Here is a 13619-nt window from a genome sequence, read left to right as displayed (position 1 = left end):
TGCAGTCGGTGAGGAGGCTGTATTTACATCCCTGCCCAGGAAAATTCAGCAACTGAGCCCTCTGAAATGGGGCGAACACAAGCAGCAGCACTTACTGCTGGCACCTGCATGTGTGTGTAACCTGCTGACTGTGCTTGCTCAGAGATAACGCTCATGTTTCTGGAGATACCTGCTGGGATGCTTTTGTGTCCCCATTAGATGAGCCAGCCCAGAAGTTTTTCTCCTGGCAAGCAGACTTTGTGGCGAGAGAGATGTCCAGGATGGTACTTGAACAGAGTTAGGTCTGTAACCACAGAGCAGTTGTATTAGTGATAGAAGACTTGTGTGAACATTAGCAATGGCATATGCCTTTTGATAGCCAGCCAAAATGGATTAAGGGTAGTATCACGCTTGAGCTAAGGGTTTCATCGTGTGCCTGGGCATCGTGTTGGCTTGGCAGCCGAGGGGAGCTCAGTCAAGTTGTGCCTGCAGTAATTCAGACTTGGGGCACTGCTGGGGGCCAAGGCGGTAGCTCAGGGCAGCCGCTCACGCTTAGCGGAAACGATGGCTCGATTTCTACATGTATCTTGGTTGGAGGAGTTTCTTTCTCTTGATCACAGATTGTTTTTCTCCTCTTTGAGTCGGGAGAGATTCTCCCAGAATGTCCGTCTGGGTCTCTGTGGCCTTAAACTCCTGCACCTCTCCTGACTGGAGATAGTGGAGTCAAAATGATAGAATTGAAACAAATTAAGCCGTTCCCTGAAAAAACGTTTACACCAGACTTTGTAGACTTTCCTGGCAGTGTTCCCCCTCACCTCGCTGGTCAAACAGCCAACAAATGCAGATGTTAGACCACAGGTTTAAAAGGTGATCAGCAGGAGTGGGCCACTCGGAGCCACTACTTCTGATTACCCACATACCAAATCACCAGTGGGAAGGGACTTGTCTGTCCCGCTGTGCGGGACAAAGTCCCTGAGCTGTGGGAAGTCCAGCAGAGCATATTTCACGCAGGGAGGAGGGCACCTTCTTCACTCAACTGTTTCATGGCCAGCAGAGGACAGCGCATTTATCTCTAACTCAGCTACTCTCAGAAATCCAAGGAGTAGCCCTTGGGCTGAACCCCTTCAAGAGTTTTCTGGCAAGCAACGCGAGGCATCCCTGCCCGTCCCATGCCCCTGCCCTGGATGCTGCCGGTCATGCTGCGCCACAACAGCTTTCTGCGGTGCCTACATTGGGTCAGGGCACTTGCCGGCTCGCACAGCTCTTCCCTGATCTCCCCAGCTCTCCCAAAGACCCTTTTCTGCCATGGGCGCCTGCAAGCATGCTGTGAGCTGCTCCAGCTCGGGACAACCCTTTGCCTAGTTCCCATTGCTGCTGTTTTGCATTCCCATTGCTGTTGTTTTGCTGGTGCTTATTATAAAACTGAGGCTATATAAAAAAAAGGAGTGGGCCAGTTGGGACCAAAGCTCCCATGCACTGTTTCTTCTCCCTGCTTTCTTGCTATAATCAGAAATATCTGTCTATTTATAGTCCAACATGATATATCCTTGGCCTCCAGCAGTGCTTCTCAGCCTGTGATCTGGGGACGTTTAGGGGGCTTTACAGCAAAAGCACGTCATATGTGAACCACTTGAAATGAAAAATGTAAAAAAAAAACCCAAATCATATTTCCACACAGGCCAAAAAACACTGTGGAGGGAAATAAAAGCCATAAAGGAGTGGTGAGAGTTACATCTCTATTTTAGCCAACCGTAAGTGAGCTGCTGCGCAACATGAGCAGTGGATTTTTTTTAAAAGAGGTGAGGCAGCCCTTTAATTGAAAAATGTTGAGAAGTGCTGGCCTCCAGGAGTAATCCTGCTGCTGCTAGGGGCTGACTAATTTGATCGAGTCTCTAATTAATGTAATTCTCCTTAAATCCCTCAGCTTGTGGATTATTTTCTCCCTAAGCTAAAGCATTAACAGTTCACGCTGGTTCCCAGCTGGCTTTTTTTTCAGCAGGGCTGTAGAGCTTCAGGTCGTGCTGTGCCGTATCCCTGTATTTGCTGTATTTCTAGGGTCGAGTCTCCACATTAGGGAAAGCACCTTTGGTGCCCTGAGCTGCTACTGAGCTGTCAGAGGAAACTGCAGGAAAATATTATTTAACGACAAGTCTCCCCATGTTTTCTTTCCTGCTGCAGATGCTTCCCTGGGAAGAGTAGGGGTGAATCTGCCCTGCCCTTCACTCACAGTTGGAGGCTGATACAGGAGAGCACCTTGCCGTGCAAGGGAAGGGCAGGATTTGGCCCTGGGTGCATGGGCTGCAAGGGGGCACAGAGTAAGAAGGGGAGCAGCAGTAGCCTTCGGGACATTACGGGCAGGTGAGGTGAACAGGCAGCTCAGGGTTGGGAATAAGGATGGGGACCCTTTCCTGGCTGAGCTGTTGCTTTCCCAGGTGGCCTCGAGGATCTGGTGGTTCTTTAAAATGGAAATTTTCCTCTGCAAAAGGAGACAATGACACTCATCTAACTTTCTGGAGTAGCGTGAAACTCTTAGAAACAGTGGCTATTAATAAAATTACCCTGCTAAAAGTAATACAAGTGATCCCTGGTGACCCAGTTGAAGCTGACTGGAGCTCATTGCAAGAAATTTCGCTCCCGAGCGCCTGCTCTAGTCTGAGAGTCATGCACCGTTGCCTGCAGCAAGGCCATGGTGCGATGGTGTTCCCTGGTGCTGGGACATTTGCGGGGTCCCAGAACCACCAGCCCTGAAAACCCTCATCTGACTTTCCCAAGACAGGCAGCTCACAAGCCCCATCTGAGGCCAAACACAGTGCCGGAGGGGGAACTGGCTGACCCAAAGCCTGCCCCAGTGACGCCAGTGCAAACTGGAATTGCTGGTGGGGCGGAGGTTGGGATAGCTCTTATCAGCCCCCCTCACATTTCTGCTGAGTGGAAGGCAGCCCCCTCGGGGCTCAGACACCTGTAAATGTTGTGGCAGTTGTCAGCCCCACGGCAGCAGCGTCTGGCTGGGCAAGGAAACTGTGGGAGGGGGTTAATCATGGGAGCAGCATTACGGGTAGGCTGTTTGGCTTTCCTGAAGCTTAGATTGCCTTATCTGAAAGGCCATCTGTGGTTTTCATTTATTTTTAGGAGCGCTTAGAAGTCCATCTCCTTTCTTGGATGCTTTGTGGAAAGTTGTGCTCTTTACATGTGAAATTAGTGCTGTGGCTCTTCTCCAAATTGATATCTATCATCCCCTGGGGAGAGGGTGGGTTGATTTCTGAACTGCCACATCAGGGCTCACGTGACAGATGTATAGCGGTGTAGCGCCCTTCCCCTATACGTCGTGCACATGCCACCAGAGCATCCTTGGCGAGGCCTCCTGCCTGCACTGCTGCAGCCTGCTGCCTCGTGAGACACAGCCGAAAGCAGAGAACCTGGCTCTGCTTGGTCCATCGGCAGGATGGCTGCTACAGCGAGGAGGTCTCCAGCGAGAAGGTTGTCCCCGGCCTTTGTGGGTGCAGGCTCTGCCAGCCATTAGCCTTGCTTTTATACCCTGTGGCAGCACTGATGCAAGGGCGAGAGGTGGTCAGGTTGGGTCCAGGGTGGTTTGAAGCTGGGTGCATTGGTTGCACCCCACGCAAACAGCTTTTCCTGGAGACTAAGACCTTTCACATGCTGCTTTTGTTATCGCCTTTATTAACACTTGCACAAAACGCAAGCTGGAAGTTGGAAGTGCGCTGTGTGATTCATCACAAACTGCACGTCAGGTGTGGGTCTGGTGCCGGGCTCGCCTTGCCCAGCTCTCCGCAGCCTGGGCACTCGGCCTTTCCCCAGGCTGGACTGGCCACCATGCCCACGGCCAGCCCTCTGCCCAGGGGGATGCACATGGCCCCATCCCAGGGCACTTCCCTGGAAGGGTCTCAAAGTCATGCCAGGGCACATAAATCTCCAGGGCAGGTGATTTATTGTGTTCTCTTCCTTCCCCAGCCTCTGCTCTGCTTCTTCATCCTTACTTCATCTTCCCCAGCCCACAGGATGTCTTTTTGGCCTCTGTCCCTTCACTCTATTGTGTGCAAACAAGCTGTCCGGAGCGGTGGGATGGAGGTCTGCAAGCAGAGCTGTGAGCACAAGCACGTGTGGTTTAAAATAGCCCTTGTATCCAGGAAGCGAGCTCTGCCTGCCCGATCCGCGGCTGCTCCGGACAATGAAACATGCTGATCTAAAAATCAGAGCCCCAGCAGGACCGGGGAAATGGGGAGCAACCTACAAAGCTGCCCAGAGGTTCAGCCAGGAGCCTCTGGGTCAGGGCTGCATGTCGTCCCTGCAGCAGACCAAGCCGTGCCATCCCTGCGGCGGGCCAAGCACGGATGTGCCTCTGGGGAAGAGGCGGAGGAGAGCACAAGGCTGCTCACTGCATCTCAGTGCCAGGCTGCTGCCTTTGAGGGTTTGCTATCTGTGGACTATCAAAAGACTAGTGAGGCAAGACAGTCGTGGGGCTTGCTCCTTGCCTTCATCTCCTTGCTGCAGTGGTTCGTGGAGGGCTTTTTTTGCCTGCTCCTGAGATGTTGTCTCCATCCACACTCAGTTTTGTCCTGCCGTGGTCATGCTCTGCTTTATTCCCCAAGCAGGGGTGCAGCCCGAGGCTGGTGTCAGCACCTGTGCTCAGCCACAGCAGCAACGGGAAGCCATTTGGGCACAGCATGGCCAGAAACAGGTGGTCTCCAGCCTCTGTTGGCAGCAAGCGCCAGGTCCATGAGAGGTAGCTTGTCCACATTGCTGGTGACCTCGGCAAGCTTGTGATGATGGAGACTTGCCATTTGCATTAGGGGGCAATGCAGCAGAGCTGTGAGATGATTTGGGATGTGCAAGGCAGAGAGCTGCTGCCTCTGCTCACCCCTCCTCCATAGACAGGTCCTTCAGCTGCCAGAAAGGTTGGTCGCATCCGACTCATGGGACATGCATGGCTGCTGAAACACCAGTCCTGCCCCAGCTCCCTCCCTCCCCATCCTACTCACCGCTCTCCCTTCTTTTCAAGAAAGAGGATGGCACTGTGAACCGGGACTTCAAGAAGACGCGGACAAAGGAACAAGTCACAGAGGCCTTCAGGGAGTTCACCAGAGGAAACTGCAATGTTTTGGTGAGTGGGGGATGCTGGGGGTGCTGCCTGGAGAGGGCTCCTCCTGTGGAGGCTGGCCTCGGCTCATCAGCTCCCTGCCCTGAGGGGCTGCAGCCTGAGCAATCTCTCTTAAAAAAGCATGAAAAATGGCAAAGAGAAACACCATCCTGGCACAGGGGTGAGGGGAGAGCAGCATAGGGCTGGGAGGGGACACATTTACTGCAGCAGCACTGCTTGAGCCGGGTCCGAGTCTGCTGAGGGTTGGCCCCAAAACCCGCTGCGGAGGCACAGCCACGCTCTGCCCCCTCATCCCTGGGGCTGACAGCAGCCTCTGAGCCTGCTCTTTACCCCAGTATGTGCTGGCAGGGGCTCCCACCCTGGCAGAGCAGGCTGCCCTGCGCTTGGTCTCGCAGGAAGGGTGGCCAAGGCATCCCCCTGCCTGCGCCAGGCACCCTTCGCATGGGCAATCTGTGGTTAGCATTTCCCAAGTTTCTCTAGGTTGCCAGGAGAATAAGAGATGTAGCTGTAAACAATTTACACTGACTGTGTCAAATATCCTATTTGACAAAGCGCTCCCATTTTAAGCTGTACTATATAAAGCCTACAAATGCAAGGCTCCAGCTGGAGTGGCCCTTGGCACTGCCTCCTTCAAACTGGCATGTTTGCTTTGACAAGAGTTACCCAGGGATCATTCCTGGATCTGAAAATGAAGTTGCCTGGCTGCATTTTATCCCCAAAGAGTTTGGAGCACACTCACACCGTCTTGCCCTGGCTCTGGACGGGGCTCCTTGGCCAAACCATTGTAATACAGCGACCCCCACATCTCCCCACGCAGTCAAAGTGTGAAAATTTAGGTGTATTATAGTGCTCAGATACCTGCTGTGCATGTTCCTGCGCTTAGTCCATCTATCTAAACCTCAAAATCCAATTATCAAAGGGGTCCCCTGAGAATGTTTAGTGCCTTCCAGCAATTTGCAGGGATGCTCAAACAGGCGCGTGGGTCTTGACCTGCGTGCTGACTAGCGTGAAAGCCCTTCCACCTGCGGTACCAACTTTGCAGAAGTGCTGATACAGAGTTACAGAAGTGTCTCACGACGCTTGACTGACTGAGTGATAAAATGACAGAGGAGGTGAAGAGCTGACCTGTTAAAAAGAGTGCAGGTGAGAGAAAAAAGCAGCCTGGCTGTGTATGCACAGCAGCGGCTGCTGAATTAGCTGTTCCCTCCTTGGGAGCACCATGGATGCAGCAGGGAAAGTCCGCAGAAAGCACCGGTTCAGCAAAAGCAAATGCTCGCACTAAGTTTTGGAAGCCACAGGAGCTCACAGGATGCCATAGAGGCCAAAAGGATAAGTGGATCCCAAAAAAGAGGGGACACCCTCCCAGGGGACAGGTCTGTGGGAGGATGCTGAGCGCAGGGCGGCTGAGGGACACACCCGGCATCTCTCCATGCAAACATGGTATCATGGAGAGGATGCTGGGAGGGGTGACTTTCCTGTCTGCCCCATGCAGCAGTTTTTATGTAGGCTTCCTGCAGCACTGACGCTGGGTTTTGGGTTTTTTTTTTTCTTTTGTAATTCCAGAACAGTTACCTTAACCGGTTGAAGGGTATCCGCGCTACCCTGGAGACATCCCCATTCTTCAAATGCCATGAGGTAATACTTGTGTTTAGATAAATCTGCCTGGAAATGCAAACGGTTTAATCTCAGCTTGTCCAAGGAGAAAAGAGAAGTCAAAGTCAGAGGCTGTAAACTTATACAATTTTGAATTTATTCTTATATCCATATTTTCATGCCCCCGTTTATCTAATACTTATGTGGAAATACAGCTGATGACTGATATAATGTTCATGCATCTGACATGGGCTCAAATCTACTGAAAACCAATGTTCGTACAGATTAAAAGTGATCTAGGAGGAATTCAGACTGCTTGTGAGTTTATATGACTGGGAAGAATCCTTAATGTAAAAAGTATAGGGGTTTTCTGGAGAGAAATGCCTGTCTGAATGCACGTCAGGTATCATTTGGCTGCCAGTTGCTCCATGTGATCAAACAAGGCTTCAACGTAGCCATAAATTGCAGATATCCCAAAACTGCCTTTGCTGAGCTGGTTGGGGCACCGCGGTAAGGACTCTTCCCTTGGAAGGACTTTCCTCCAGAAATGAGTGTCCATGAAATCAACATTTTCAACAGTGAAAATTCAGTTCTGGTGGGAAAACAAAGAGGAAGCACTACATTTTTTGGCCATTTCAACAGGAATTGGAATGCTCCATAATTTAATTAAATTATTTTATTGATTTAGCATTGGCAAAGAGTATTTGCCATTGCATCTATTTAACGAAACATGAGAGCACATGTCCTTGGCACATATTGTCTATGGGCAAAAGAGTCTCATAGGAACCCTCGACTCACAGGGAGCAGAAGCCACAGCTCCAAGAGCCCACTGTCCCTCAGCCAGAGCCGTGTGAGCCACCTCAGCGCCAGCCGCACACAGAGGGCCTTGCCGGGTGCCGGAGGCAGGAGGGGCCGTGCCTCCTGCTGGCAGTGCCTGTAAGGCAATTGGAAGGGAAATGTTGAAACCGAGGGTTTCAGGTCGGTTCAACATGGGAAACAAAATGCTCCCTGAAACCAAGTGCCAGGGTTTTCATTTGAAAACACAGAAACAAAACAGCCTTTTAAGGAGGTTTTGAAAGGAGTTTCTACTCCTTAAAAATTAAAAAGCAGCAGCTTTGACTTTCCATCCCACTTCGAGACGAAGCGCAGCAGAAGGTCTGCCAAGCTCTGCGTGTTGCTCCACGGGGCCCTTGCTGGGCAGGGTTCCTCCGAGGAGCTGCAGGAGAATTTGGCAACCCAGGACAGACGAGCGAAGAATGTCAGCAAAAGTTAAAATGCTCTGTCCTGGCCAAGAGACAGCTACAAGAGCTTAGAAGGAGGAGAGCTAGAGATAAGCATTTCTGGGAAATAATACGTATCTCTGGACCTTGGATGTCTTCCCAATGCGCTGGAGGAGGAAGTCTCCTCAAAAATGTAAATTCATAATAGCTTTTGCAAACAGTACATGCTTCCCGTTCAAAACCCTCGTCTAAAGGCAAACCTCAAACTAAACCCTGCTGATAGCACGGACATGGGAGTCCCCGGTAACATTTGGTGCTGCTGTTTTGGAGCGCTGACACCAGCTGGATGCCCCTAGAGCTGCGCTCCTCCACATATCTGCACAGTTTATGGGGCACTCCCGGCTCTCAGCACACTGCGTCCTGTCTGCTAACAGCCATTGCACTCTGGTCACCAAGGTCTCTATTTGTAATACAAGGGCAAGCGAGTTTGTAATCCACCAATTCATGCACATCGGACATAATTTGGAAAGTAATCTTCATTTGGGACAGCTCTGAAGCACACCCATTGGTGCTTTTCTGTAGTACTGCCGGCTAAAATCTTCTGACTGGAGGAGCAGATTCAGCAGAAGAGCACGATGGTGAATGGCCTGACACCGATATGTGTTCCCCAAGCATCAGGAAAGCCACATTGGAGCTGCTGCTGGGTGGCATCCTGGCTGGGACTGCGAGCCAGGATGGGCCAGGGGGCTGAGCTGGAGGTACCCACCTGCTGAGCATCTCTTTACTCCATGGGTGGTGAGCACTGGGCTCGTGGTGTCTCGTCCTGCTGCAACAGGCCTTGAGACTTCTGCTGTCAGAGGCGATGTGCTTCACATCCCCAAATGCACCATGGGCTTCCCCGGGCGTGCCCAGGCCAATACTTGCTGCAGGATTTTCCCAAAGGCCAATCGGGATATGAAAGAGCCCTTCAAAGCAGATGCAGCTGAGTAAACTCATGGAAAAGGAAATTCATGTACATGCACCTCTGTAACTTGCATCCCCAGAGCTCTGGGAAAGCCAGGAGGTGTTTCAGGCAGGAGATAGCACATTGCAGGTAACTGGTACTTGGAGCGTACCCATCCCTGTGGTGATGTCTGCAGGGCTGGTGAGTGTGAATAGCATGAGCTGGTCACAAAGGATCGGACTTGGAAAAAATCCCCATCTGAAGGCTGAGACAATTCATCTCATTCCTTCCGCGGGGACCTTGACTCAGTTTCCAAAATGACATCTCTATCTTCCATGCTCATGTTTTCTGATCCTCTCCTTCTGCCAAGAGCTGGGATTTGTATGAGTAAATCAGCTTGTCTGCATAACCAATTTGCATGTGCAAACACAGCCAGCAACACACAGAGCTTGCTTTTGCTCATGCAAAATCTCAGCATCATCTCTTGCAAATGCAGCCTGAGATAAGGTGTCTGAAAGCCCCAAAGCTGGGTGAGAATGAGCAATAGGAGCACCACTAACTGGTCTCTCTTCTCTGCAGGTAATCGGGAGCTCCCTCCTCTTCATTCACGACAAGAAGGAACAGGCCAAAGTCTGGATGATTGACTTTGGGAAAACCACCCCGCTGCCGGAGGGACAAGTTCTCCAGCACAACGTGCCCTGGGTGGAAGGGAACAGAGAGGACGGCTACCTCTGGGGGCTGGACAACCTCATTCAGATCCTGACAGAGTTGTCCCAGAGCGAAGACTTGCATTAAAGCTGCGTGTCCGACTGCCACTACCCCCAACCTGCCCCTGACTGACTCTTCTGAACTGCACTACAAGACACTTTCCAGTCCTTGCCCTTCCCATTTGAAAGCTATACTCTCCCTATTTAATGTGTTTTTGTTGTGGTTTTTTAGGTTGTCTTGTTTTTTTTTTTTTTTTCCTCTCCATGTAAATAGAGAGCTAACCTGCCAGAACAAAAGCTGAACTTGAAACCTTGGCTTCGCAGAGTCAGTAGGAGCACATGGCCGTGCCGGCCGGGAGCAGCCTGGAGGGGTTGCTTAGGCAAGCGCGTGCTTTGCCTGTCGTGCTTTTGTCTCTTGCGCAGCCTGATTTTAAAAGGGCCTTTAAGAGGGCTGGCGAAGGAAGGAGCCGAAAACACTCAGTGACCGTGCTCAGGACCCTCTGGCAGACAGGGTGTGTGAGCAAGGCCTGGAGATGGCGAAGGATACTGGGGTGGAAGCCCTTTAGTTGTCTTTGCCAGCACCTTTCAGCCTAGGGACCTAGCTGGGCCGAGTCCTTAAGAGATGCTAGGAGGGCAGATTTGGGTTTTTCTTTGCATTCAAGACATCCCGTAGAGGTTGCTCAGTTATTTTCAGGTGGCACTGGAGGGCGAGGGTTTCTCTCCTGCTGCGGGGCCATGTGCTCAGGCACAGGTATTTACAATGGCCAGGTGCTTCCCACCCACGTGCCCCGTGGTGGGTAACACTTCAAGCTCCTCTCTAGAGACCCAGCTCCCCTGCTAGGAGCTGCTTCCAGACCTCCTTAGCTGGGGACTCCAGCCCTCCACGGGGAATAAAGACTTTGGGCGGGGGGGGGGGAGAAAAATAGCTTATAAGGGACTACTATGAGACCTAAAGTAGCCATCCAGGTTGATTGGTCTTTTTTGGCAGCAGGTGAGCACGTGTGTAGGGGTAGTGCTGCCAATGCCCGCTCCTGGCCCAGGGCAACCCTCCTGCCTGGAGCATCTCTGTAATTTTTATTGGCGGCGGGCAAAGGGTTACAGCAGCAAAGCAGCTCTCGAGGTGGCCAGGTTAGTCATCTTTGGTGAAGCAGAGTTGGGGTCAGGCATCCCCATGCCTTCCCTTTTTTTCCGCAGAGCTGGCTGATTCTGCTGCTGCTCTTCGGCGCTGGCTTCCCAGCCTGCTCAGGATGCGCATATGGCCTCTGCGCTCCCGCTCCTGCGAAAACACCCAGTTCCCTATTTAGGGCGGAGGCTATTTTTTAACTTCCTGGAACATTTGAACTAAGCTGCTTGCTTGCTAAAGGTCAGCGACTGAGAGGACAGCGGGCAGGGGAGGCTGCAGGGCAAGCCGGGGAGTCCCTCGCATTGAGGACAGAAGGAGAGTGCAGCGCTGGAGGTGGTGCAGGAGATCGACAGCCGCAAATCCCTCACCCACTCCATCCCCAAACCCACCGTCTCATCTCGCTCCCCAGGAGCAGTGCTCTAGACCCCCTCTGCCATCATTCGGTGGGTCCGGCATCCTCGGTGGGGGAGGTCTTCTCCTGGCAGCAATAAGGAGGAGGAATTGGCCATTGAGCTGTCTGCAGCCATGCCCCAGCCTCTTTCCCGACTATTGAAGTTTCCTAAGGTTTTTCTCAGTTCATATCTCACCAGGCAGATGTCTTTAGGTCATCTGATGCCATTGTAAATGGTTGCACTGTTTTAGCTCTTTGCCAGGCTTTCTAGAATAGCCCATGTGGAAGTGCCTTATAGACTTGCCTCTGTTCCATTAGTGTCATGGAAAAGGTTGGGTTTTTTTAAGTTATATTTATTTTCATCCCATTTTAATTGCACAAAACACTAAACCTTAATGCATGGAATCCCTGTTTATTTTTTTTTTTAAACTGTGTTTTTAGTTTTTAAACCATCCCTTTTCCAGCTTTGGAGAAAGGGTGTGAAGAGATATGCATAGGTATGTACCAGTTATCGCTGTACTTTAGCTTTGAGCTGCTCCTATATATGTATATTATTTTTTAAGCCTGTTTATAAACCAGATTCCTTGCTTCGTGGCTTCAGAAGAAGCAGATTGTTCCTCTCAGATGTCTTATGCCTTTCTGGAGGCTGGAATGGTTGCTGTGAGGGATTTTCCCGGCTCCCACCTCCCCTCTCGGTCATTGGTAATACAGAGAAAAATCCAAACCAGTCTGAAACACCAACGCACAGTGCCTGTAAAAAAATCCTGTAACTTTGCAAATAAAGGCATATGGGAAGCATTTGCCTGGTGTATAGTCCATGTCTGCCCTGCGCAGGTTGCAGCAGCCTGGGAACAATCCAGGAGCCGGCTTTCATGTCCATGATGATTTTGGGGGGATCAGGCTCCAGCTTTGATTACCCCAGCACACACCAGGAGCAGTGCTGCATAAAAGCAAGAGTATGGAAGGACCCTGTGCCAGGGACAGATCCTGACAAATGGGAACTGGCTTTGCAGACAGCAGGGCAGGGTGAGAGCAGAGTCGGGGCTGTGGGGGGCTCTGGGCTGGGCGGGGGGCACCTCCGGGGGAGATCGTGTTTCTCCATCCCCTTTCTGCAGGGAACCCCACCAAAGGCAGCTCCACACCAGGAATTTTTTCAGTCTTTATGTTTTTCACTAGTATGTTGCGGCTCCTGCTGAGCAGTTTCCGAGTGCCACCCTGCCATTTCTGTGCTCAAGGATATAGAATCATAGAATCACAGAATCACTGAGGTTGGAAAAGACCTCTAAGATCATCGAGTCCAACCGTCAACCCACCACCACCACACCCACTAAACCATGTCCCTAAGTGCCGCATCTACATGTCTTTTAAATACCTCCAGGGATGGGGACTCCACCACTTCCCTGGGCAGCCTGTTCCAATGTTTCACCACTCTTTCAGTAAAGAAATTTTTCCTTACATCCAATCTAAACCTCCCCTGGCGCAACTTGAGGCCATTTCCTCTCGTCCTATCGCTTGTTACTTGGGAGAAGAGACCGACACCCACCTCGCTACAACCTCCTTTCAGGTAGTTGTAGAGAGCGATGAGGTCTCCCCTCAGCCTCCTTTTCTCCAGGCTAAACAACCCCAGCTCCCTCAGCCGCTCCTCATAAGACTTGTTCTCCAGACCCCTCACCAGCCTCGTTGCCCTTCTCTGGACACGCTCCAGCACCTCAACGTCCTTCTTGTAGTGAGGGGCCCAAAACTGAACACAGTATTCGAGGTGCGGCCTCACCAGTGCCGAGTACAGGGGCACGATCACTTCCCTACTCCTGCTGGCCACACTATTTCTGATACAGGCCAGGATGCCATTGACCTTCTTGGCCGCCTGGGCACACTGCCGGCTCATGTTCAGCCGGCTGTCGACCAGCACCCCCAGGTCCTTTTCTGACAGGCAGCTTTCCAGCCACTCTTCCCCAAGTCTGTAGCGCTGCATGGGGTTGTTGTGGCCGAAGTGCAGGTCCCGGCACTTGGCCTTGTTGAATCTCATACAGTTGGCCTCGGCCCATCGATCCAGCCTGTCCAGGTCCCTCTGCAGAGCCTTCCTACCCTCGAGCAGATCAACACTCCCACCCAACTTGGTGTCATCTGCAAACTTACTGAGGGTGCACTCAATCCCCTCATCCAGATCATCGATAAAGATATTGAACAAGACCGGCCCCAAAACTGAGCCCTGGGGAACACCGCTCATGACCGGCTGCCAACTGGATGTAACTCCATTCACCACAACTCTCTGGGCCCGGCCGTCCAGCCAGTTTTTGACCCAGCGCAGAGTCCACCTGTCTAAGCCGTGAGCCGCCAGCTTCTCTAGGAGAATGCTGTGGGAGACGGTGTCAAAGGCCTTACTGAAGTCCAGGTAGACCACATCCACAGCCTTTCCCTCATCCACTAGGCAGGTCACCTGGTCATAGAAGGAGATCAGGTTGGTCAAGCAGGACCTGCCTCTCATGAATCCGTGCTGGCTGGGCTTGGTCCCCTGGTTGTCCCGCACATGCCTTGTGAGCGCCCTCA

The 13619-nt window shown here is 51.8% G+C and overlaps 1 protein-coding gene across 1 annotated transcript in view; it reads left to right on the top strand.

The window, feature by feature from the left end:
* The window catches only part of ITPKB (inositol-trisphosphate 3-kinase B), a 70405-nt gene extending 58535 nt beyond the window's left edge, over positions 1 to 11870 (top strand). The window contains exons 6-8 of the mRNA XM_076334683.1: positions 4997 to 5098; positions 6659 to 6730; positions 9431 to 11870. Coding sequence (XP_076190798.1) covers positions 4997 to 5098; positions 6659 to 6730; positions 9431 to 9646 — 390 coding nt within the window. The 3' untranslated portion in view covers positions 9647 to 11870. The remainder of the gene's footprint in view (positions 1 to 4996; positions 5099 to 6658; positions 6731 to 9430) is intronic.
* Positions 11871 to 13619: the final 1749 nt, after the last annotated feature.

The sequence above is a fragment of the Aptenodytes patagonicus genome, chromosome 3 (assembly GCF_965638725.1).
Source record: "Aptenodytes patagonicus chromosome 3, bAptPat1.pri.cur, whole genome shotgun sequence".
Classification (NCBI taxonomy): domain Eukaryota; kingdom Metazoa; phylum Chordata; class Aves; order Sphenisciformes; family Spheniscidae; genus Aptenodytes; species Aptenodytes patagonicus.
This window is presented reverse-complemented; position numbering and strand designations above follow the sequence as displayed.